At 43.3% G+C, this 25,840-nt stretch overlaps 2 protein-coding genes across 2 annotated transcripts; both read right to left on the bottom strand.

Moving 5' to 3' along the window:
* Positions 1-204: 204 nt before the first annotated feature.
* On the bottom strand, positions 205-4,573 carry LOC142491912 (indolethylamine N-methyltransferase-like). The gene is made up of 3 exons (XM_075594716.1): positions 4,265-4,573; positions 3,902-4,109; positions 205-1,011 (listed from the first exon to the last, which is right to left on the bottom strand). Exons 1-3 carry the CDS (start codon positions 4,410-4,412, stop codon positions 582-584), a joined length of 786 nt encoding a protein of 261 aa, XP_075450831.1. The 5' UTR covers positions 4,413-4,573; the 3' UTR covers positions 205-581.
* An 8,539-nt stretch (positions 4,574-13,112) lies between these two features.
* LOC142492626 (indolethylamine N-methyltransferase-like) lies at positions 13,113-22,553 on the bottom strand. Its single transcript, XM_075595449.1, has 3 exons — positions 22,282-22,553; positions 21,919-22,126; positions 13,113-14,168 (listed from the first exon to the last, which is right to left on the bottom strand). The coding sequence occupies exons 1-3, from the start codon at positions 22,427-22,429 to the stop codon at positions 13,709-13,711; spliced, it is 816 nt and encodes a 271-aa protein (XP_075451564.1). The 5' UTR covers positions 22,430-22,553; the 3' UTR covers positions 13,113-13,708.
* Between the last annotated feature and the right edge of the window lie 3,287 nt (positions 22,554-25,840).

The following is a 25,840-nucleotide window of genomic DNA, read 5'->3' as shown; positions in this document are numbered from 1 at the left end:
GGATAACCTGAAAACCTGACCTGTTGGTGGCCCTTAAGGACTGGAGTTGGCCTCCATTTTCCCCACTGGTTCTTTATATAAGTTGTAGTAGAGACACAGATGGGCTGATGGGTCCAGAAATTATTTTATTTTCTTCAATGTGTTTTCTTCTCCTTAAAGTATTATATGTATTTCTGCCCAATTCCCCGCCCCCCCACCCCCCAATCCCAATAGGCTGCAAATCAAAAGTTGTTATACTATGTATTTACTGTAGGTCTGTGTCTTCCTGCTGAATCTTTCTAAGTTCAGCGCTAACTTGGGTTACATTTTTATAGTATAACCTTATTCTAAGATATTAGTAAAGATAATGTAAAGAATACATAATAAATGTTGTGTCATACATGTACATATAGTGTATGTACACAAATAAATATATGCATTCATATACTTCCCTGTCATGTCACTGCAGTAACACTTAAAATTGAACAATTCCTAGTAATATGGTCATTCCTTTTATTTTATAAGTAGTCATTGAGATGTTTGCTGTATTTTTGAAATTCAGTAGGTAAAGTGTCAGATAAATTGTTGTATACCTTTTTTCACTAAACCTCCCTCTCCTTGCGTGCTATCATAAATATAACATGGTCATAAGTTGCGAAATTGCTGGTCTTTTTAGTAGGTAATGTTTCCAAATTCTCAATGATGAATCCTGCATCACAAACAGCCTCTCTTATAAACTCCTCCTCAAATGACAAAGAGAAGAACTTGTGTTCACCAATCCTATAGCACGAACTATTATATGACGCTACCATTAACAGATGTCCCCCAGTTTTTAGCATTGCTGCACGTTTTTTCAGGTTGTTACAAAAAGCCTGGAGGTCCTTGCTAACAACTTGCAAGACAAAAATGGAGAGCAGACAGTCCATCTGTGGCAGGACAACAGGCTCTAAAGGGTTATCTTTGGTGAAATCACATTTGACAACGCGTTTCACTGCTCTTCTTGCTTTGTCTTCCTTTCCTTGCCACTCCTCACTGAAATTACAAAAAAAAAAGGATCACGTGGCAGTTTTGGAGCAAACAGTGGTACATGCAGAATATAATCTAGATGTGTCACTCAAATGACTAATAGAGACGGGCGGATTTGGATCCGCATCGGATCCACCGACTCCTTTGGTCCACAGATTTCAGCGGATCAATCTCAAAAAGGTCAATTCTCATTTTGTGGATTTTTTATTATTACAGAATTATCAGTACACTTAGCAGATTCCGCAACCCGTGGGATGCATTTGTAGAATCCGATTCGTAAGAATCCGCCAGCAGATCGCTGAATCCGTGGATTTGGTTCTACCAATCCGTCCACAGGTTGTATCCAATGGCGGTTTTTGATGAAGCCGCGCGTATTAAAAGCGACATAATCTTTTTGCTTATTTGACACCGTAAAACGGATTTTGAGGGGGGGGGGAAATGCGAGAAAATATGTGAAAAGGATTTTGGCGGATTCACCCATCTCTAATGAGTAAGACAATTAAAAATACAAAATGAGCAGAAGACTGGTCAGTAAATATGTCCCTATCTGTGTCCGTGCAGTATAGAATGGATTAAAAAAAATCTCAGCTTTTACCAATTCCTGACATCTTTTACACCTTCCCCACAGAAACCTGAGTTATGTCCCTATGGCAGAAAGTAGAGTGATAAGGTATTCTTATTAAGAGTTGAAACATTGAAAGTTGTCAGTCTTTACATAATCACTAATTAATGAGTATTTATTAAATGGAATTCAATTATCCTTGTTAGTTACTGTATTTTCTCAATTCTTCATGTATTATTCTCCTTTCCTTATTTGTATTATTTTCCTCTCTTATATAGCACTCTAAAGCACTGAATACATAATTGACACCATGTAAATGTAAGATAATAATTTTAATAGGGTCCCAAGCACTATATATATATATCCCCTAAATCTCCCTCCAAATAACATCGAGATGGACACCTGTACTCAAAAAGGCGAATACTTTAAATAGGAGAAAATACAAAGTATATTCAAATGTCTCCCACTCTCCTACTCTTGAATTTCCACAAGAACTATATTGACAAACCTATAGCCATTTATGAGAAAGGGGGAACAGATATCAGGCTCTAACAGAATCAGACACAGAATGAGACAGGTCACTCACAAACTGATCCTGATCACTTGCTTGATCAAACAAAATGAAAAATCATGGTCCCAATGTAGAAAAAGTGAAAAGTATTTATTGCAGCATAAAAAAGTGACTATAAAACCTCCCACACGTTTCAACCAATAACTGGTCTTTCTCAAAGGAGACTCATTTAGTTTGATCAAGCAAGCGATCAGGATCAATTTGTGAGTGCCCTGGAGCCTGTCTCTTTCTGTGCCTGCATTTGGTCTCTGGAGGCACCCATCTGGGGGGAGAGGGAGGAGCTTACACTGCGGACATGCAGTGCTACTGATTGCAGGAGTTTGAAGCAGGCACACACAGTGGAGAACACAGGAAGCTTTGAGAGGTGTTTTCCTCATTGCCAGACCCACCGTGGGGCTCTGAAGGGGACATATACAGAGCATTGTGAGGTTGGTTTATCCCTTTGCCTGACCAACCATGGGAGCTCTGTGTTTGATATACATCTAGCAGTGAGAGGTGATTTACCCACTGCCTGAACCTGTGAGCACTTTCATGCTGTCTGCACCATTGCACTGTTTCTTTGTGAGGGAGGAGGATATTAGAGGGTTCAACTGAGGATATACATGACTTACACTACCCCCTTTCTTTACCGCACCTCCTCCCCTTGGATGTCGCCTATTTGATTATGCTCCCCAATTACTCTCCCCCCATCTGATTCATACTGATTACATATACAGTATCCAGTTTCATTTCATCTATACCTGGAGCGCATAACAGATTTCTACAGTGTGTGTCTAACAGACTCAGAACCCATAACCTCTGCTATACAGGCATACCCCGGTTTAAGGACACTCACTTTAAGTACACTCGCGAGTAAGTACATAACGCCCAATAGGCAAATGGCAGCTCACGCATGTGCCGGTCAGCACGTCCTGAACAGCAATACCGGCTCCCTACCTGTACCGAAGCTGTGCGCAAGCGGGGAGACTATAGAGCCTGTCACACATGCCTTATTTACATCAGTTATGCACGTATATGATGATTGCCGTACAGTACATGCATCGATAAGTGGGGAAAAGGGAGTGCTTCACTTTAAGTACATTTTCGCTTTACATATATGCTCCGGTCCCATTGCGTACGTTAATGCGGGGTATGCCTGTATAGGACACCATTTAGCATTGTGAGCTAAACCAGCTGCTGGGTAGCACCACTGTCACAGCATACTTTAGTGCGCAATCCACCTTCGGATTTCCACGTGTAGATCCTATTTTGGAGATTTTTTTTTTAAATCTGTGGATCAGATATTGACAGGTTCGCCAATCTCTAATAGTCAGTACCTAGAATAAAAGTTCAATTAATAAACGTTTAGCAACTTTTTAATAAGGTAATCCCCTAGTACCCCAAGTGACCAACTGGTCATTGGTAACCCATGGTTAGCTGTCACCTAAGGGCTACAAAGGGATTATTATATACCTAACACGAGACTACTTACCCCACTATTGCATACTAAATAGTAGGCATTGCTTGGAAACTATTCATTACCATTCCTGCAACTCTGTTAATTAACTATGTTTTAGCCGGTGGTTTTACAATTACATTTCATTAAAAAAACAAGTTAGTTTGAAGCATTGACTTTGCCTTTTTATCATTTTAATAGATATTTTAAAAATGCATGCACAATATTGAGCATTGAGGTTCTTTAGTTGGGGTTTCCTGCTCCCTATAATGAAGGTTTCATTCTTCTCAGCTTGAAGATTATATATTTTTTCTGAAATATACTTTACCTCTTTCCTTCCAGTTCACAAACTATTTTTGCAGCATGAGACCAGTCAGCAGCTCCCGGCTCCTTGTTCCTCCACATTTCAAATTCCCTGATATTTGCATCGATAAATTCTATCACATTGATCTCTTTGAAGAAATCACAGGCGGTTAAGAGATGAAAAGCTGCTGGTCCCATTGTAACATCAAGCAGGGTTTCCCCTCTCACACGACCTGCACCCAAAAGTTAGAAAATAGGTAGAGACATCTTTGTTTTTCCCATAAGAAAAGAATTGAACAAAATATAAGAGCTTATTCACATGCTTCAGTTCCCCCCAAAATTGATAATATTTTACAGTAACGTCAATATCAACTATAAATGAACATACCTGAAGAGAATGTTTTAAACAGCTGTGTAATAGGAAATACAACCAAATCCTCAAACATATCATTCGTTCCATTATAGCAATATGTATCTAATAACCCTCTTGGATCAAACTCTTCATCATGGTAATGCTTGTGGAGACTGGAATCCATTGGTATAACGATCCTGTTACTTCTACAGTAAGTAGCACTTGTAGAAGCCTTAAGTTACCAGCTTGAGAAGGTAGAATAGAAGAAGGGCGGTTGGCATCGCAGTATTACATCAATTTTAAGAGCATGTGATAAGCCTTCTGCACAAACATTCACACGGGACGGTGCTGATCTGTGTTTGTTTATTTTGTATCCTGGATAATGATTTGTCATTAGGATTATTGAAATGATCCATCTGACATGACACATGACAATACATTTGTGCAATAATTGTGGTCTACGTATCATTAAGTCTGTCTGCACTAAAAACATAGCATTGTGTTAGTGTGATTCACACCATATGTAAGAGATGTAAGGGATGGCACCTTCACCGTGGTTTGAGTTTAAAAAAATACCTGTGTTTGGGACGTGGTTTTCTTTCTAAAATCTTTTCGTGTTTTTGACTGGGTTCCAATTTCACTAAAACTCAATTTGATTGTTTTTAGTTTTTGTGTTTCTAACAAATACTGTAATGGAGAAAAATAATCAACATTTTCAGCAAATGCTAAAATAGTGTAATTAAGTCTGAACAGTTCCTAAAATAAGCATAAAATAATAAAACTAAAATAATGTAACTTAAAACTAAAAAACAATTGAAAAATAAATGGCGAGAGGCACTAGAGATGGGTAGTGGGCCTGAGGTTCTCGTTCTAAAAATCTTAAGGGTTTGGGTTTTGGAATGTGAGGTTCTGGAACATTCAGATTTCATACACCATGTTTTGCCTATCTCTAATTAATTATATGTAGCAATGGCTAGTTTCTGGCTACCAGTATGCCCTTCTCCCGGTAGTAAGCCCTGGTAAGATCAGGCCACCAGGTCTAATCCTGGGTTTTACGCACCCCCAGCAGCTTCAGTGATTCACAGGGGAGGCGGTACAACTAGGCCTATGTGTCCAATCAGGGACTCAGACCTGGTTCCTGCTTTTCCTGTACTTAAGAAGCTGCACTCCCCAAATTTAGTAGTGTTGCTTCTACCCTTGAGAGAGGCTGGTCTATCACAACAACTGTGCAGGGCTCTGTCAGTATGAACTCCCTCCCCACGGGGAGTGGAGTGGGAGACTATACATCTTACTTCACCAGGGAGTAAAGGAAGAGCAAGGACTACTTTGGGGCCCCTTGGCTTGGAGTGAAGATCCAGGGTATATCCTGAAGGTGAAGCCTCAAGAATTGCCTGCTGCTGTAAATACTGTAAGATCTGCAGTGTACAATAAAGTGTGTTCCTGTTCATCTATACCTTGCCTGAGACTGCAATCTATCAGGGGAAGCGTAAAGAAGTTCTCCTGTAGGGATTGTCTCCCTTATCCCTGGGGCCTGCAAGAGATGGAGGCGCTGTCACCGTGAGTACAAATCAGTCACTACCCGAGAAGCCTTTCTGACCGCCTCCACAACACCGTAGGAGACTCAGATCTACTGCACCGACACACTTTATTCGAGCAAATACCCGGTATGTACCTGGCAGATACCTGGAATGCGCCGCTCCTCACCTCTGACAAGCCCCGTTGCATTTGCCTTCCCAGCCTGGGTTCATGCCTGGCTGACGGGCGGCTGATCTTTTAAATGATAATGATTAGGATTTAATAGGCTGCAATGCTTCGCGTGTCTACCAGATGGCATAAATTCATGAATTGTAATGCAGTATATATATATGTACTGTGCAGTATTGCAGCCAGCGGGAATAAAATGCTTCAATCCCTGCCGGAAAATAACTCAATGCACTCGGGCAGAAAACAGTCACAAACCTCAATACACCCGGGTATACCCGAATTCGTGGGACTAGCCGAGCTCGAATAAAGTGTGTCGCCAGTGTACTGTGAGCTAGCAGGTATGCACCACACCACACCATGTAGCAGTGCAATCTCCCAGTTATCTATATGCAATTAATTAGAGTATTTGTACCTAAATATGGGATCAGCAACTTGTTTAATTTGTAATAAAAATCAAATACGGTACAACTATCAAATAACATGATTTTGTTGTCAATCAGTCTTTATTCACTCAATCCAGCAGCATATATGTAGAGTTAATTCATTCCGTCAGTGTGGTACTGGCTATGGCACAAAATTCTGCTGTTTGCATTTGTATGCACAAATATTTCCGCATCAGTGCAAATCTGAATGTAAATTGGAGTATTGTCAACAGTAGAAATGTATATGTTACTCACAGATAATGTACTTGCAAATACAGCACATTTTCAATATTCAATATTATTTATTAATAAATTACCAACATTTCTCCATTATTTCATAAAATCATTTCTATTCACTAGGTATTAGTGGAAAGCCAGAACATCCAGAATAGTCTGGAAATTCAATGCATGCTGTGATACCTTTTTAACAAGAGTGCATCATACTGTAGATGTATTAGTCTGTAAAAAGCTTTCTAATACTAACACGTCTCATCTTCATGTTTACACATACATGTTTACAGTTATTTAAACGTTGCACAGGCCTACAAATTAACCACCCTGTATAGAATGTCGGTTTCCCATAATTCCCCAACATGAGGGCACCAGGTTTGAGTGCAGTGGGGAAGAAGTTGTTGCTTGTTATTTTATTCATGTTGTGGTTTTATCCAAACACCCAGACCTCCGTCCATGAATGACTTTCTAAGTGTTATCATTGTTGTAATAGTACGTAAAGTATCTATGTGAAACAATTCTGTATGTACCTTATGTGCAGAATGAAAAGATTTAATCAATCTGTCTGTTTATTATTTGCAAAACGTGTGTTTTGTAAACACAGAAACCAACAATGGAAAACTTGCATGAAGACACATTTTTTAGCAGTTGTCTTAAATATCCCTTGTGCCCATACAGTATCTACAACATGTATTGTACAGTGAGATAATATTATGATCAAAGATCATTGAAAAGTCATGCTAACAATCCTGGATACATTTTGATCACAATAGTTAACTTTTATCATGTGAATATCATGAGATAGCTCATCCATGTTAGGTAATTCATCATCAGGTAAATAGATGCTATGATGACGGTAGAGGAATCACATGCTATAAGCCCTCAGAGCATTTACAGTCCTAACATTGCAGTTACTGTGCGACTAGAGTTTCTCATTATATTTCAGAGTTGATTCAATATATTGCTTATTAATTTGGGCTGAATCTGATGGTTCTTTAGTTAATCCATGCATGCAATGTTGGGGGGCAGGACATATTTATGCTCCTTTGTAAACCTCAGAGGGGGAAGAGGGATGTGTGCTTGGTCTAATCTTTTCTTGGTGCTAGATTGAATACATTTCTTCCTGGGTGAAATTGTAAGCTATGGGCCTGGCTCTTAAACTTGTAATTAATACATTATTAGCACATCGATTAATTTATAACAACTGTTGACTTTGTGGCTTATTTGTGTTTTTACTTATTCTTCATTTTGCCATTTTGGTTTTCTCCTATAATCTCTCCTACAGTACCATAAATACTGAAAATTACAATTAATGTTTCATAACACTTCCTAAACGTTATACAGGGTGTGGTCTATTTTTACAGAACCAGTCCTTACTAACAGGCTGGCGCTAAGGAGGAGAAAGGGTTCTTATGATTTTATTTAAAAAAAAAGTAGTTTAAAGTAGTTTGTAGAATGGTGAAACTTTCTAGGTGGTTTTGCTAAGTACAAGAGATGTTTTTAGTACTGTGTGCAGCCCTTATACCATGTCTGATGTGCTTATTATAAGGAACATCCTATGTTTGCCATTCTCCAAGCTTGTATAATATACCTCTAGCAGTTCCTATACTGTTCCCTTTGCAAACGTTTGCCTATAGTACTTTAGCCAATGTTAGTATAACTTCTATAATGAAAGTAATATAATTACTAGTTAACACCTTATTATAACACCTTATTATAAAGTAAAATTATATATTACACATATTAGTGTAACAGGGTATGTCCCATTACATCTTTCTTTCCCCTTGTTATCCCTGTTATGTAAGTCCTGTTAACTACAGGCAGTAACAGGTTAAATCTATGGGCTCTTGACCCCCCTTATGCCCCTCTTGTGAGTAATGGAATTAAAGTGGTGACTCATGGCCTGTGTAAGCCTATCAGGGATAGGCACAGTCCATGAGCCCGTCCCTCCTTGAGTTTTCCAAGTGGGCGTAGCAAAAGTTAGTTTGTCTGATTCCTGCTTCAGTGAAGAGAGGAAGAAAGAGCTGTGAGTCTCTCCCATGGCAGGGATGAGCGTGCTCAACCTCAGTCGTTAGACTTAGGTAGGGTAGAAACAGTTCTACAATAATATAAACTTATTTTTTTTTATTATTACTTATTTTTTCATTATGTTTTCAAGAATGAAGTGAAAGGGAAACCAAAGAGCAGAAGGGAGGTGGGAGGAGAGGGGTAACCCCCACCTAACCGATATCCATTTGTAAATCGTTAATACTGTACCATCAGGATAGCATGGTCAATGACCAATGCAAGGTTTTTAACAATCCGGCCAAATCCTGTGTCCCCCATTTCTCAACCAGTGTGTCCCATGCAGAATTACTGTATGAGGCTGAAACCTCTTGGTACTTTTCCATCTACAGTATTAACCCAGTGATCCCAAACCTTATGGAAATTCTTAACCGTATGAGTTTCACCATTAGTCGCACTTCATTGATTCTCTGGGTGACCCCCCTTTGGAAACATATCAAAGGATTTTTCCTTGCCGCTAAAATAGAGCATCTGGCTGCCGTTAGGATATGGGAGATTAATTATCTCTGTACTCCTGGATGGAGCCCTGACGTATGGGCCTTGTCCAATATCTGGCCACAGTTCCTCCAGCACTGACCCATGGGATGTGGAAATATCTGGCTCAATCTTTTGGGCATAAGGTAACACGTGAATATCATTTTGTTTAATGCATTGTCCCAGCTATACTCATTTGAAATATCGGTTTGGAGATCAGTTTCTCACTTCTTCATATAGTTGTGGCTTGGATGGTCTCCAAGGGGGACTAGCTCCTCATATAACATCTTTATTACTCCACCAACAACGGTAGATAATGAAATGTCTCATTTGAAGATACCTAATACTTCAGAGTTTGATAGGGAATATTTCTAGATTAATGCCTCACATTTTTATAATTTTCAATTAGATAGCACGTTCCCACTATCCAGAATATTCCTGTTTTTCCAATCATTGTACTTAATTGTGCTGTACCGCAAGGGATACTTTGGTTTGTCAAATAAGGGAATAAGTCTGGATTGGGATGAGATCATCTTACATTTTGCTTTAACCATGATCCATATCTTCAATGTAAACTGTATCACCTCCACATGAAATTGTAACAAAATCTTTTTTTTTTTTTATCCTTTTCTAATCAGAGATGAGTCCTTAATGCAATTGGTTAAGTAATGCAGACTCTATGTCTACCCAACAGACAAAGTTGAGGAAAAAGGACATTAATGGGGGTATGACGTAAACAGCACTAGGATCTAAGCAGCCATTTTGTTTGATTTCGTTTGTCCGCCATTTTGTCTTGGGTTTGTAAGTCTTGTGTGTCATTTTTTCTATGTGAAGAAATGTCTGTGTGAGCAAACGTGTGAACCAGAGAATGGAATGTTTTTTGCTCCTTGCTGATGTTTGTTGATATTTTCTAGTCCAATCAGCCGCAAAGGAAAGTGTAAACAGGCCAGAGCGGCCTGAGATACGCTCAGATTCTTACAGTTTAACTTTTTCACACATTTACATGTCAGGTGAGAAAATAGAAAACATCACATTTAACCCCATAATGGTTTTTAGTTGACGCACACTTACATAATTTGTTATGTGTTACAAACTGACATCAGTTTTTAGTATTATCATGTATTACAAAAATGATGTAATATTTAGTGACGCGCAAGCCCCCCCCATAAAGGGGTGTGAGCTTTAGTTTTTAGGGTATAAATGTATCTCATACCGTATTATCTGCAGCAAAGCTTTTGTTTTGAAGCTTTCCTCCTGTGTGCACCTGTTTGCTATCTTAATAAATTGACGTGTTATTTCTGTAACAATATAATCCTCAGACTGTGTTTTTTATTTACGCTTTTATCACAACCATAAAGCCTAATTCCCGAATGCCAGTCTGTAATCTGTCTCAGGTGCAGTGGCGTAACCACCGTGCTGCTAACCCCCACAATGCGAGGGAGCCCGAGAGCGCAGGGGGCCCTGCCGGTCGGCACTGGATGTTGGTTTTAAGTTCCACTGCTGCTCTCTGCATCTGCTTGCTGTGGGGTCAGGGCCTTCCCTGAACTCAGGTAATTCTTCTTTGCAGCCTTATCCCTCCCCCCCAGGTTGTGTGTGTGTGTGTGTGTGTGTGTCTGTGTGTCTGTGTGTGTGTGTGTGTGTGTGTGTGTGTGTGTGTGTGTGTGTGTGTGTGTGTGTGTGTGTGTGTGTGTGTGTGTGTGTGTGTGTGTGTGTGTGTGTGTGTGTGTGTGTGTGTTTGTGTGCCGGTAAGCAGGTGGGAATTGTCTGTGGGGGGATTGAACGAAAAATGGGGCTGTTTGAGGGAGAGGGGGGCGGGAGAGTGAGTGAGAGAGGGAAGAAGAGTAGGAAAGGGGGGAGAGAATGAGAGGGGGAAGTGTGAGGAAAAGAAGGGAACTGTGAGGGGGTTAGGTAAGGTGTGGGAGAGGAGGGGTGCTCGACAGGCCGCTCCCATGGGGTCCCTAGTGGAAACAAAATGTATTTTGCTTTTTTGTTTAGGGGGGCCTTTAAAATTTTTTGCAGTGGGGCACAAGAAATGTAGTTACAACACTGCTCAGGAGTGCAGCTAGATAATATCGCCCAATGTTAGGCACCATTACTACCCCTATTGTCCTTGGTGCTAGCAGGACTGGCTTAGCAACTCTGGGTTTTTATCATAATAAATAAATTGCACTATTTTATTCCGGATAACATTGATATATTTAAGTGGAATTGAAGTTGGTACGGTTTTGAAGGGAGAATATTCATTATTACTGAGGTTATGCTACGCATTCATAATATGTGACATTTATTCCATATTTGTAAATCCTCCTTGATTTGGGTGAATAGATCTGAATAGATATCTAAATAGGAATTGATAGTTTTATGCCCAAGTATTTTAAATGTGTCTCCCTCCATTTGTAATAGAAATTCAACTTTAGTAGATGGATTTTGTGACTTGGAATGGTTACATTTATACCTTGAATATTGGGATTTTCTCTGATTGTGGCTGCAAGCGGCTCTATTATAAACAACAGGGGCGAAAGAGGACAGCCCTGCCTTGTCCATTAGTGATTTTTTATTTGATAAAAATTACCCCTGAGGAGTTTCAGGATTGCAGTAGGATTTTTGGAAAGAGCTTGTTCCCCGCTAAGGTACGACTCTTGAAGTCGAATGCTTCCAGTACCTTATTTAGGAATCTCAATTTGATCATATTGAATGCCTTTTCTGTGCCTAGGCTTAGTATAATGGCTTTGTGTCTAGTGTTATAATTTTCCTAGTTTTATACTATGCCTGGCACTCAATAATAAACCCTATTGCTCATTGTGTATTAGACCTGGAAGGATTGGTTTTAATCTATTGTCAAGAATCTTACTATACACCTTAAGATCTCTGTTTCTCAGGGAAATAAGACTGTAGCGGTCACAGCTCATTGGGTCTTTACCTTCTTTATGGAGTATCACAATGCTTGCTCCTGTCATCTTTTCCAGGATCTGCTCTCCCTCCAAAAATGTATTAAAAAGATCTATTAAGATTGGGGATAGGATAGTAATGTCACTTTTGTAGTAAGTATTTGATCAGCCATTAGGTTCTGGGGTCTTCGAGGATAATATTCCAGTTTTGTTATTTTAGTATTTGTGGTTAAATGATCATCTTTTTACAATTTTTGTAGATTATATTTCTTCAGAGTTTGGAGTTTTGGTCTGGGGAGACCAGATTACAGTATATACGGTACCTTAGAGCAGGGGTGTGCAAAGTGGGGGCTGCAAGATTATTCTGGGTGGGCATGGACCTCTCCTACCTTATCTTCAGCAACGCGGCGTCAAATGACGTCACAGGGTCATGTGACGTGTGCGTCGCCATAGCAATGTGCGTCAAATGATCTTGCGTGTCTTTTGACGCTGAATATTAGGTAAGGGGGGGTGCGAGCACAGGGGCTGGCAGGCAGGGGGGGGGGGGGTGTGGAGGCAGCACAGAAAGTTTGAACACCCCTGCCTTAGAGGAGAATTTGTGAGTCAGTGTGGGGTTATACATCATTTCTAGATTGATGATATTTATCGTTATGCGTAATTTGCCCATTCTTTGGTTTAGTGGCTGAAATCTGTGTTTTAGACCTTAACCCTCTAAGTTTATTGGCTAGGATCTTTTGCACCTTATTACCCTTATCTTAATAAGATTACTTGGTCTTCTGTAAAGCATTTTCTGTGTCTTCCAGCTGAATCTTTCTAAGTTCGTCGCTAACTTGGGTTACATTTTTATAGTATAACATTATTCTAATTCTAACATATTAGTAAAGATAATGTACAGTAAAGAATAAATAATAAAGATCTTGTCATACAGTACATGTACATATAGTGTATGTAAACAAATAAATACATTATATGCATACAGACACTTCCCCGTCATGTCACTGCAGCTACACTTAAATGTTTACATTTCCTAGATGATATTAGATCAGGGGAGGCCAACTCCAGTCCTCAAGGGTCACCAACAGGCCAGGTTTTCAGGATATTCCAGCTTCAGCACAGGTGACTCAATCAGTAGCTCAGTCATTAAGACAGTAGCACCTGTGCTGAAGCAGGGATAACCTGAAAACCTGACCTGTTGCTGTCCCTTGAGGACTGGAGTTGGCCTCCATTTTACCCATTGGTTCTTTATATACGTTGTAGTAGAGACACAGATGGGCTGATGGGTCCAGAAATGATTTTATTTTCTTCAATGTGTTTTCTTCTCCTTAACGTATTATATGTATTTTTCCCAATTCACCCCCTCCACCCCAATCCCAATAGGCTGAAAATCAAAATTGTTATACTATGTATTTTACCGTATGTCTGTGTCTTCCAGCTGAATCTTTCTAAGTTCAGCGCTAACTTGGGTTACATTTTTATAGTATAACCTTATTCTAAGATATTTGTAAAGATAATGTAAAGAATACATAATAAATGTTGTGTCATACATGTACATATAGTGTATGTACACAAATAAATATATGCATTAATATACTTCTCTGTCATGTCACTGCAGTAACACTTAAAAATGTACATTCCTTTTAATTTATAAGTAGTCATTGAGATGTTTGCTGTATTTTTGATATTCAGTAGGTAAAGTGTCAGATAAATTGTTGTATACCTTTTTTCACTAAACCTTCCCTCTCCTTGCATGCTATCATAAATATAACATGGTCATAAGTTGCAAAATTGCTGGTCTTTTTAGTAGGTAATGTTTCCAAATTCTCGATGATGAATCCTGCATCACAAACAGCCTCTCTTATAAACTCCTCCTCAAATGACAGAGAGAAGAACTTGTGCTCACCAATCCAATAGCATGAACTATTATATGACGCTACCATTAACATATGTCCCCCAATTTTTAGCATTGCCGCTAGTTTTTTCAGGTTGTTACAAAAAGCCTGGAGGTCCTTGCTAACAACTTGTAAGACATACATGCTGAGAAGACAGTCCATCTGTGGCAGGACAACAGGCTCTAAAGGGTTATCATTGGTGAAATCACATTTGACAACGCGTTTCACTGCTCTTCTTGCTTTGTCTTCCTTTCCTGGCCACTCCTCACTGAAATTTAAAAAATAAAAAGGATCACATGGCAGTTTTGGAGCAAACAGTGGTACATTCAGAATATAAAGACACGTGTCACTCAAAGGACTAATAGAGATGGGCAGATTTGGATCTGCGGCGGATCCACCGGCTCCTTTGGTCCACGGATTTCAGCGGATCAATCTCAAAAAGGGCAATTCTCATTTTGTGGATTTTTTATTATTACAGAATTATCAGTACACTTAGCAGATTTCGCAACCCGTGGGATGCATTTGTAGAATCCGATTCGTAAGAATCCGCCAGCAGATCGCTGAATCCGTGGTTTGGGTTCTAGAAATCCGTCCACAGGTTGTATCCAATGGCGGTTTTTGATGAAGCCGCGCGTATTAAAAGCGACCAAATCTTTTTGCTTATTTGACACCGTAAAACGGATTTTGGGGGGGGAAATGCGAGAAAATATGTGAAAAAGATTTGGGGCGGATTCACCCATCTCTAATGAGTAAGACAATTAAAAATACAAAATGAGCAGAAGACTGGTCAGTAAATATGTCCCTATCTGTGTCCGTGCAATACAGAATGGATTAAAAAAAATCTCAGCTTTTACCAATTCCTGACATCTTTTATACCTTCCACACAGAAAACTGAGTTATGTCCCTATGACAGAAAGTAGAATGATAAGGTATTCTTATTAAGAGTTGAAACATTGAAAGTTGTCAGTCTTTACATAATCACTAATTAATGAGTATTTATGAAATGGAATTCAATTATCCTTGTTAGTTACTGTATTTTCTCAATTCTTCATGTATTATTCTCCTTTCCTTATTTGTATTATTTTCCTCTCTTATATAGCACTCTAAAGCACTGAATACATAATTGACACCATGTAAATGTAAGATAATAATTTTAATAGGGTCCCAAGCACTATATATATATATATCCCCTAAATCTCCCTCCAAATACCATGGAGCTGGACACCTGTACTCAAAAAGGCGAATACTTTAAATAGGAGGAAATACAAAGTATATTCAAATGTCTCGCACCCAATAACTCCCCCCCACCCCCTACTCTTGAATTTCCACAAGAACTATATTGACAAACCTATAGCCATTTATGAGAAAGGGGGAACAGATATCAGGCTCTAACAGAATCAGACACAGAAAGAGACAGGGCACTCACAAACTGATCCTGATCACTTGCTTGATCAAACAAAATGAAAAATCATGGTCCCAATGTAGAAAAAAGTGAAAAGTATTTATTGCAGCATAAAAAAGTGACTATAAAACCTCCCACACGTTTCAAACAATGACTGGTCTTTCTCAAAGGAGACTCGTTTAGTTTGATCAAGCAAGCGATCAGGATCAGTTTGTGAGTGCCCTGGAGCCTGTCTCTTTCTGTGCCTGCATTTGGTCTCTGGAGGCACCCATCTGGGGGGAGAGGGAGGAGCTTACACTGCGGACATGCAGTGCTACTGATTGCAGGAGTTTGAAGCAGGCACACACAGTGGAGCACACAGGAAGCTTTGAAAGGTGTTTTCCTCATTGCCAGACCCACCGTGGGGCTCTGAAGGGGACATATACAGAGCATTGTGAGGTTGGTTTATCCCTTTGCCTGACCAACCATGGGAGCTCTGTGTTTGATATACATCTAGCAGTGAGAGGTGATTTACCCACTGCCTGAACCTGTGAGCACTTTCATGCTGTCTGCACCATTGCACTGTTTCTTTGTGAGGGAGGAGGATATTAGAGGGTTCAACTGAGGATATACATGACTTACACTACCCCCTTTCTTTACCGCACCTCCTCCCCTTGGATGTCGCCTATTTGATTATGCTCCCCAATTACTCTCCCCCCATCTGATTCATACTGATTACATATGTAACGGGTGTTCCCTCTGGCCTGACCCACCCAATCTCATATTGGCCCGTGTAGTCTAACCAGTCTCCCATTACAAGGCGTGTGTGGTGGTGCACCTGCAAGTAACAGGACTCTTGAGTCTCCCGCTTGGTGTTATTAGGGGATGTCATCAGGACAGGTAGCTGAGGTAGTGGGTGCGAGTCCAACTTACTTCATGTGCAGCGCCTCCACCTCATCAGGATCTGTGTTTCCGCAGGGAGATGGTCCTGGTGAGGAACTCCTTCTTGGTGATGCCATCCACTGCTGAGTAACTTCACACTCACCCAGTGAAGGTATCTTTAACAAGGGCATCTTTATTTGCATGGTGGTATGGGCAAGCTGCCCCTCACAGATAACAGCTCAGCCACTCATCTCTGTGCAGCACTCCATTAGGAAAGTCCCTTCTCCCTAATAGTACTGCTTTCCACCTTTACTCTAAAAGAGATTCCCCAGCTTCTCTGGCTGCTGTAATCTCCTCTCCTGAGCTGCTTTGTCTCTCTCTTTTGAGCTCCTCTAACTCTGCCAGCTCCTCTAACTCTGCTACGTCTGCTTACTCTGCTGCGTCTGCTTACTGACTCACAGCTAGCAGGAGACACTGCAACAATGTTGCAAACCTTCACGTGCCTCTCAGTGAACAGAGCAGCACAACAACAGGAAACTGACTTCTAACTTTAGGCAGTGCTGTGTCTTATATCACCCCCCGGAGAACAAACCTGCTCTGTACCACTAAGTGTGGGCACAATGCATGTTGTCACTTCCTTTGGGGACATATGACACCTCACCAGGGTGTGAGGGCAAACCTCCATGATAACTACTGGCATTCCTGCATACTTACCAGGTTTACTGCCAGCATGAGAAAGAGATATGTACACCAATCTTACACATGGCTACATTCTCCCCCTGGTGGAACCCCAACGACCCGGCTGGGATCTAAATTTGCGGAACCTTCCTTCAGGTAGCACTGCAAAACATAACAACACATTACAGTACATATCTTTTCATCATAACCATAATAGATACATCCTAACTTTAGATGTATAACAACTAGGATTACCCCATGCTGGAGTATCCATTACTGGGACTACTCTACCCTCTTAAGGTGGCTTGCGCACAGCATGGTCCACTGGGCTTAGAGCAGCAATGCTGTAACACTCTAGGGGACATACTGTACACCCACAATCAGCCCATAACTCTGGCTTGGATGCTAGTGGACTGAGAGGATCATGCCCATACACCTCCCTAAGGCCTCTCTGGGAGATGTAGACTACCCCCTCTTGACTACACCACGTCTCATCTAACCCGCCAGGATCCCAATTTTCTGAATCAAGGGAACCCATTTCAAACATAAGTTCGTTCTCCCAGGGACGATGAAAATTACGTACCAACTTTTGGCGATCCCTAACAACTCTTCCTGACAGTGAGGGCACATAGGGGGCTCCCTGGGCAATAGGCACCATATGAGCAACATTACCCAAATCCCCAGATGAAACTCCCAATGTCCCTGGGGACCCAAAGTTTGACCCAAGGCTCTTAGAATCACATCCCACCATAACAGTACGATTGTCATCATTAGCGCAGTATAACATTCGTTGCATAGACATTTCCCTCCCCGATCCCTCATCAGAGGTAAAACAGTCACCCCAGTCCAGATTTTCCCCAGTCCATTCTTCAAAAGTGGCTCGGGACTCCCCAGACAACCCTTGGCTAGACTGGGACCCATAGGAAAAAGTGACAGGGGCAGGGGTTTTAACTATGGCCTGGGGTTGGGCATAGGGAAACACCGCCGGCATACGCGGGGCTACGACCCGCAACTTCTCGCTACCTTGCCCGGTACCATCGGACTGGCACTCTGGTTCACTCGCCTCCTTACTCCCAGGCTTCCGCAGGGCCTGCTGGCTCTTCTCGGACCCAGGCAACCGGGTACAGCTGCTTGGCCGAGAGGACACGGCCATCTCGCTGGACTCGCCGCCATCTTGCGTTGGGTTCCCAACCGGAACCTCTTCCTCCAGAACGACATCCGCCACCGGAAGTGATGGTTCTGCTCCCCGCTCCGTTTGGGCCTGGGCTAGGCCTTTCTCCGCCGTTGCCACCACCGGCGCCTGTGGGGGGTTAGGAGGTTCCTCACCACTCCGCTGGCTTGCGATGTGTTCCTCTGTGGTAGGCCAGACTGGCTGTTGTAGGGCACACGGGCCTACATCATGGTCCGCAGCCGATGGGATAAATGTCTCTTTATATTCAGCTTCACTTGTGTGGTCCGCCGGCTGGCGCATCACCACAGCTGGTTGACTACTGTCTTCAGTAGTACAGGATGGGGATAGGGACATCTCCACAGGGGAACAGCGTCGGGGCGCTTCGCATTCGCTGGTGGCCATCGGCCTGAAGCGGTCCTGCTCCGGCGGTACCAGTGGTAGCGATCCCCCTTCTCCCTGGGCAGTCACCTTACCCTTCGTTGATTCCATCAGGAATGGTTCCATCATCTGGGGTTCCGGTATTGGAACCGGATCTGGAACCGCGGTTAGGGCGCACGGGCCCTCTGTAGTTGAGGTAGGCTGGTTAGCCGCATCTTCCGCTACGGGTTCCGTAGCACACAGCAGCACTGGTTTTAGGAACTGTGCCTCGCAGCAGGCACACTTGGGTCCCCAGCTCAATTCGCCATCAGGAAAAGCACACTTGGGGCATAGGCACCGGACGTACCTTTTTCCTTCGACTTTCACCACCTGAACCCCTCGTGGTCGCTGATAGGGATCAAAGTTCATACCACCAGAGAGTTTAAGGTCTTTCTGTAAGCACGGGCACAAAAGAAATGTTACATACAGTCCCTCTGCTGGCCAAACACCATACAACTGCGGATGTGGTTCGCTGCATTCTGTTTCTTTCTTAGGGGGAACAGAAGTTGCTACTGGCAGTTCACTGTGCTCACTCCCCCTGGTGGACTCTAGAGGAGGGTCTCGTAGACTTGTAGGCTGACCCAGCACAGGGGCGGAGTGAGTCATAGTCCCTGAGGGCGCGGCTCCAGCTTTCGCGCCAAACTCCTCAGCGGGGTGGAGTTTTCTCGTTGGCGCCAATCCTGGCCAACAATTAGCAAGCTGCAAAGTTGCAAGACTTTCTGCAGCTGGCCCACGCGGTGTCCCGGGAACGCGGGAACCGCCATTTTGGTTAGTACTGTTTTTCTGCATCACATTTGAGGTAGCGTTTGGCTGTTTGTATATTGAATGATAACAAAGTCCATTTCGTTCCTCCCATCTAGCAACACTGTCGTCCTCACTAGTCTCGAGGGTACTTTCCCGAGAGCATAGACAGGACAAACCCGGCGCAGCCACGGCTGTCACGCCAGTCTCCAACAGGCTCACAGAAGTCTCTTCTGTAGCTTGTTCTTCTTCCACGCACAGGCCATATGCATGTTCCTCGTTTACCCGCCTTCCTGGACCTTCTGCGCTCTGCAGATCCTCCATTCTGACGGTTCTCTCTAGAGGAGGTGCACTTTCTACCAAGGAGTGGTTCTGACTCTGTGCTGAACTACTCACAGTGCAGGGGCGGGTTTCAGGTTTTGGCACCCACACCCAACCCGGACAATACTCTGCAACAATTTCTTGCACAGTCCTGATGCTCTCCCGACTTGGCGGGAGCCGCCATCTTTGGTGTGACTCACTGCTTGAGAGAGCCTCCAATCTTGCGGTCGCCATTCTTTTCTCTGTTATAATTTCTGTTATCGCACATGGAGCTCCTCTCTGCGGGGCAGCTGCCACACCGATTCAATAAAATGCCTTGTGCACCACCTTGTGTACCTAATGTAGATCTGACTCGTGTTTGCACTACCTCAGGCTAGGCTCACTCTTTCTGTGTCTACTGTAATGCTTTCCTCCAGTCTGTGCTCCTTGGTAAGTGGTCTGGAATGGAGACTAGAGTACTCTGGCTCTTCCATGCAGTACTTTGGGCGTCGACCTACTTTTGGCTAGCCTAGTGCGGACCCTTCCAGAATTCCTGCTCTCAGTTACCAGTTTACCCCTTCAGGCGTCCCCCGCTAGCGCTACCTCAAGGCGACTAGAACAGCAATAGCCCCCGGCTCCAGACTCACTAACCCCTAACGGATCCCAAGGCGTCTTTGCGGCATGCATCTCCAGCATCTCCCTGACTACCCCTGGCTCCGTCCCACGCAGCACAAAGTGGCAGCAGACACTCTCCCTGTTTCCTATTGTGTGCCTAGCAAAAGCCTGTCCTGTTGACAGGTATCTCAGCAGCGCCTCCAATTGTAACGGGTGTTCCCTCTGGCCTGACCCACCCAATCTCATATTGGCCCGTGTAGTCTAACCAGTCTCCCATTACAAGGCGTGTGTGGTGGTGCACCTGCAAGTAACAGGACTCTTGAGTCTCCCGCTTGGTGTTATTAGGGGATGTCATCAGGACAGGTAGCTGAGGTAGTGGGTGCGAGTCCAACTTACTTCATGTGCAGCGCCTCCACCTCATCAGGATCTGTGCTTCCGCAGGGAGATGGTCCTGGTGAGGAACTCCTTCTTGGTGGTGCCATCCACTGCTGAGTAACTTCACACTCACCCAGTGAAGGTATCTTTAACAAGGGCATCTTTATTTGCATGGTGGTATGGGCAAGCTGCCCCTCACAGATAACAGCTCAGCCACTCATCTCTGTGCAGCACTCCATTAGGAAAGTCCCTTCTCCCTAATAGTACTGCTTTCCACCTTTACTCTAAAAGAGATTCCCCAGCTTCTCTGGCTGCTGTAATCTCCTCTCCTGAGCTGCTTTGTCTCTCTCTTTTGAGCTCCTCTAACTCTGCCAGCTCCTCTAACTCTGCTACGTCTGCTTACTCTGCTGCGTCTGCTTACTGACTCACAGCTAGCAGGAGACACTGCAACAATGTTGCAAACCTTCACGAGCCTCTCAGTGAACAGAGCAGCACAACAACAGGAAACTGACTTCTAACTTTAGGCAGTGCTGTGTCTTATATAACCCCCCGGAGAACAAACCTGCTCTGTACCACTAAGTGTGGGCACAATGCATGTTGTCACTTCCTTTGGGGACATATGACACCTCACCAGGGTGTGAGGGCAAACCTCCATGATAACTACTGGCATTCCTGCATACTTACCAGGTTTACTGCCAGCATGAGAAAGAGATATGTACACCAATCTTACACATGGCTACACATATATCCAGTTCATTTCATCTATACCTGGAGCGCATAACAGATTTCTACAGTGTGTGTCTAACAGACTCAGAACCCATAACCTCTGCTATATAGGACACCATTTAGCATTGTGAGCTAAACCAGCTGCTGGGTAGCACCACTGTCACAGCATACTTTAGTGCGCAATCCACCTTCGGATTTCCACGTGTAGATCCTATTTTGGAGATTTTTTTTTTAAATCTGTGGATCAGATATTGACAGGTTCGCCAATCTCTAATAGTCAGTACCTAGAATAAAAGTTCAATTAATAAACGTTTAGCAACTTTTTAATAAGGTAATCCCCTAGTACCCCAAGTGACCAACTGGTCATTGGTAACCCATGGTTAGCTGTCACCTAAGGGCTACAAAGGGATTATTATATACCTAACACGAGACTACTTACCCCACTATTGCATACCAAATAGTAGGCATTGCTTGGAAACTATTCATTACCATTCCTGCAACTCTGTTAATTAACTATGTTTTAGCCAGTGGTTTTACAATTACATTTCATTAAAAAAACAAGGGTAGTTTGAAGCATTGACTTTGCCTTTTTATCATTTTAATAGATATTTTAAAAATGCATGCACAATATTGAGCATTGAGGTTCTTTAGTTGGGGTTTCCTGCTCCCTCAAATGAAGGTTTCATTCTTCTCAGCTTGAAGATTATATATTTTTTCTGAAATATACTTTACCTCTTTCCTTCCAGTTCACAAACTATTTTTGCAGCATGAGACCAGTCAGCAGCTCCCGGCTCCTTGTTCCTCCACATTTCAAATTCCCTGATATTTGCATCGGTAAATTCTATCACATTGATCTCTTTGAAGAAATCACAGGCGGTTAAGAGATGAAAAGCTGCTGGTCCCATTGTAACATCAAGCAGGGTTTCCCCTCTCACACGACCTGCACCCAAAAGTTAGAAAATAGGTAAAGACATCTTTGTTTTTCCCATCAGAAAAGAATTGAACAAAATATAAGAGCTTATTCACATGCTTCAGTTCCCCCCAAAATTGATAATATTTTATAATAACGTCAATATCAACTATAAATGAACATACCTGAAGAGAATGTTTTAAACAGCTGTGTAATAGGAAATACAACCAAATCCTCAAACATATCATTTGTTCCATTATAGCAATATGTATCTAATAACCCTCTTGGATCAAACTCTTCATCATGGTAATGCTTGTGGAGACTGGAATCCATTGGTATAACGATCCTGTTACTTCTACAGTAAGTAGCACTTGTAGAAGCCTTAAGTTACCAGCTTGAGAAGGTAGAATAGAAGAAGGGCGGTTGGCATCGCAGTATTACATCAATTTTAAGAGCATGTGATTAGCCTTCTGCACAAACATTCACACGGGACGGTGCTGATCTGTGTTTGTTTATTTTGTATCCTGGATAATGATTTGTCATTAGGATTATTGAAATGATCCATCTGACATGACACATTTGTGCAATAATTGTGGTCTACGTATCATTAAGTCTGTCTGCACTAAAAACATAGCATTGTGTTAGTGTGATTCACACCATATGTAAGAGATGTAAGGGTTGGCACCTTCACCGTGGTTTGAGTTTAAAAAAATACCTGTGTTTGGGACGTGGTTTTCTTTCTAAAATCTTTTCGTGTTTTTGACTGGGTTCCAATTTCACTAAAACTCAGTTTGATTGTTTTTAGTTTTTGTGTTTCTAACAAATACTGTAATGGAGAAAAATAATCAAAATTTTCAGCAAATGCTAAAATAGTGTAATTAAGTCTGAACAGTTCCTAAAATAAGCATAAAATAATAAAACTAAAATAATGTAACTTAAAACTAAAAAACAATTGAAAAATAAATGGCGAGAGGCACTAGAGATGGGTATTGGACCTGAGGTTCTCGTTCTAAAAATCTTAAGGGTTTGGGTTTTGGAATGTGAGGTTCTGGAACATTCAGATTTCATACACCATGTTTTGCCTATCTCTAATTAATTATATGTAGCAATGGCTAGTTTCTGGCAACCAGTATGCCCTTCTCCCGGTTGTAAGCCCTGGTAAGATCAGGCCGCCAGGTCTAATCCTGGGTTTTACGCACCCCCAGCAGCTTCAGTGAGTCACAGGGGAGGCGGTACAACTAGGCCTATGTGTCCAATCAGGGACTTAGACCTGGTTCCTGCTTTTCCTGTACTTAAGAAACTGCACTGCCCAAATTTAGCAGTGTTGCTTCTACCCTTGAGAGAGGATGGTCTATCACAACAACTGTGCAGGGCTCTGTCAGTTTGTACTCCCTCCCCATGGGGAGTGGAGTGGGAGACTATACATCTTACTTCACCAGGGAGTAAGGGAAGAGCAAGGACTACTTCGGGGCCCCTTGGCTTGGAGTGAAGATCCAGGGCACATCCTGAAGGTGAAGCCTCAAGAATTGCCTGCTGCTGTGAATACTGTAAGATCTGCAGTGTACAATAAAGTGTGTTCCTGATCATCTATACCAGGGCTGCACAACATACGGCCTGCATGTGGCCCGCCCGGCCTCTCTGTGCGGCCCCCGATGAGATTTAAAAAAAAAAAAAAAAACTTAAAAAAAAAAAAAATGGCGGCGATTCCCCGCGGTCCCGGGGGTGATGTGAGCTGCATTGAGGTGAGGTGCAGGGGGGTGAGGTGAGGTGCAGGGGGGTGAGGTGAGGTGCAGGGAGGTGAAGTGGATTGAGGTGCGGTGCAGGGGGGTGAGGTGCATTGAGGTGAGTTGCAGGGGAGGTGAGGTGCAGTGAGGTGAGGTGCAGGAATGGTGATGTGAGGTGCAGGGGGGGTGATTGGAGGTGCAGGGGGGGTGATTGGAGGTGCAGGGGTGTGATTGGAGGTGCAGGGGGGTGATTGGAGGTGCAGGTGGGTGATTGGAGGTGCACGGGGGGTGATTGGAGGTGCAGGGGGGGTGATTGGAGGTGCAGGGGGGGGTGATTGGAGGTGCAGGGGGGGGGTGATTGGAGGTGCAGGGGGGGGGGGTGATTGGAAGTGCAGGGGGGGTGATTGGAGGTGCAGGGGGGTGATTGGAGGTGCAGGGGGGGGTGATTGGAGGTGCAGGGGGGTGATTGGAGGTGGAGGGGGGGTGATTGGAAGTGCAGGGGGGGTGATTGGAGGTGCAGGGGGGGTGATTGGAAGTGCAGGGGGGGTGATTGGAGGTGCAGGGGGGTGATTGGAGGTGCAGGGGGGGTGATTGGAGGTGCAGGGGGGTTGATTGGAGGTGCAGAGGGGGTGATTGGAGGTGCAGGGGAGGTGACTGGAGGTGCAAGGGGGGTGAGTGGAGGTGCAAGGGGGGTGAGTGGAGGTGCAGGGGGGTGATTGGAGGTGCAGGGGGTGATTGGAGGTGCAAGGGGGGAGTGATGTGAGATGCAAGGGGGGAGAGTGGTGTGAGGTGCAGGGGGGACAGTGGTGTGAGGTGCAGGGGGGAGAGTGGTGTGAGGTGCAGGGGGGGAGAGTGGTGTGAGGTGCAGGGGGGGAGAGTGGTGTGAGGTGCAGGGGGGAGAGTGGTGTGAGGTGCAGGGGGGGAGAGTGGTGTGAGGTGCAGGGGGGGAGAGTGGTGTGAGGTGCAGGGGGGGAAAGTGGTGTGAGGTGCAGGGGGGGGAAAGTGGTGTGAGGTGCAGGGGGGGAAAAGGATGTGAGGTACAGGGGGGGTGGGATGTGTGTGGTGTGCAGGGGGGTATAATGTGTGTTGTGTGCAGGGGGGTATTATGTGTGTGGGTGAGGGGGAGAGATGGGGGTATGAGAGATAGATGGGGAGTATCGCAAAGGTTGAAAGTGAGGGGTTCTGGGGGAGATATGAGGATTATGATGATGATGAGGATGAGGATGATGATGATGATGATGATGATTTTACCCGTGCGGCCCAAATAAAATTTCCTTGGAGCATTTCGTCCCTTCTCGCTTTACGAGTTGTGCAGGCCTGATCTATACCTTGCCTGAGACTGCAATCTATCAGGGGAAGGGTAAAGAAGTTCTCCTGTAGGGATTGTCTCCCTCATCCCTGGGGCCTGCAAGAGATGGAGGCGCTGTCACCGTGAGTACAAATCAGTCACTACCCCAGAAGCCTGTTCTGACCGCCTCCACAACACCGTAGGAGACTCAGATCTACTGTGAGCTAGCAGGTATGCACCACACCACACCATGTAGCAGTGCAATCTCCCAGTAATCTATATGCAATTAATTACAGTATTTGTACCTAAATATGGGATCAGCAACTTGTTTAATTTGTAATAAAAATCAAATACGGTACAACTATCAAATAACATGATTTTGTTGTCAATCAGTCTTTATTCACTCAATCCAGCAGCATATATGTAGAGTTAATTCATTCCTTCACTGTGGAACTGGCTATGGCACAAACTTCTGCTGTTTGCATTTGAATACACAAATATTTCCGCATCAGTGCAAATATGAATGTAAAATTGGAGTATTGTCAACAGTAGAAATGTATATGTTACAGATACTGTACTTGCAAATACAGCACATTTTCAATATTCAATATTATTTATTAATTAATGACCAACATTCCTCCATTAATTCATAAAATCATTTCTATTCACTAGGTATTAGTGGAAAGCCAGAAAAGCCAGAATAGTCTGGAAATTCACTGCATACTGTGATAC

This window comes from Ascaphus truei, chromosome 4 (assembly GCF_040206685.1).
Source record: "Ascaphus truei isolate aAscTru1 chromosome 4, aAscTru1.hap1, whole genome shotgun sequence".
Classification (NCBI taxonomy): domain Eukaryota; kingdom Metazoa; phylum Chordata; class Amphibia; order Anura; family Ascaphidae; genus Ascaphus; species Ascaphus truei.
Note: the sequence above shows the minus strand (reverse complement) of the source record. Positions and strands in the feature narration are given on the sequence as shown.

What these genes read in the sequence shown, in the direction of transcription:
- LOC142491912 (XM_075594716.1), bottom strand. Translation starts at nt 4,412, where the DNA reads ATGGATTCCAGTCTCCACAAGCATTACCATGATGAAGAGTTTGATCCA. An exon ending in GTTTAAAACATTCTCTTCAG is followed by an intron (nt 4,110 to 4,264) that starts GTATGTTCATTT and finishes TTTTGGGTGCAG; the next exon opens with GTCGTGTGAGAGGGGAAACC. An exon ending in TGTGAACTGGAAGGAAAGAG is followed by an intron (nt 1,012 to 3,901) that starts GTAAAGTATATT and finishes TTGTAATTTCAG; the next exon opens with TGAGGAGTGGCAAGGAAAGG.
- LOC142492626 (XM_075595449.1), bottom strand. Translation starts at nt 22,429, where the DNA reads ATGGATTCCAGTCTCCACAAGCATTACCATGATGAAGAGTTTGATCCA. An exon ending in GTTTAAAACATTCTCTTCAG is followed by an intron (nt 22,127 to 22,281) that starts GTATGTTCATTT and finishes TTTTGGGTGCAG; the next exon opens with GTCGTGTGAGAGGGGAAACC. An exon ending in TGTGAACTGGAAGGAAAGAG is followed by an intron (nt 14,169 to 21,918) that starts GTAAAGTATATT and finishes TTTAAATTTCAG; the next exon opens with TGAGGAGTGGCCAGGAAAGG.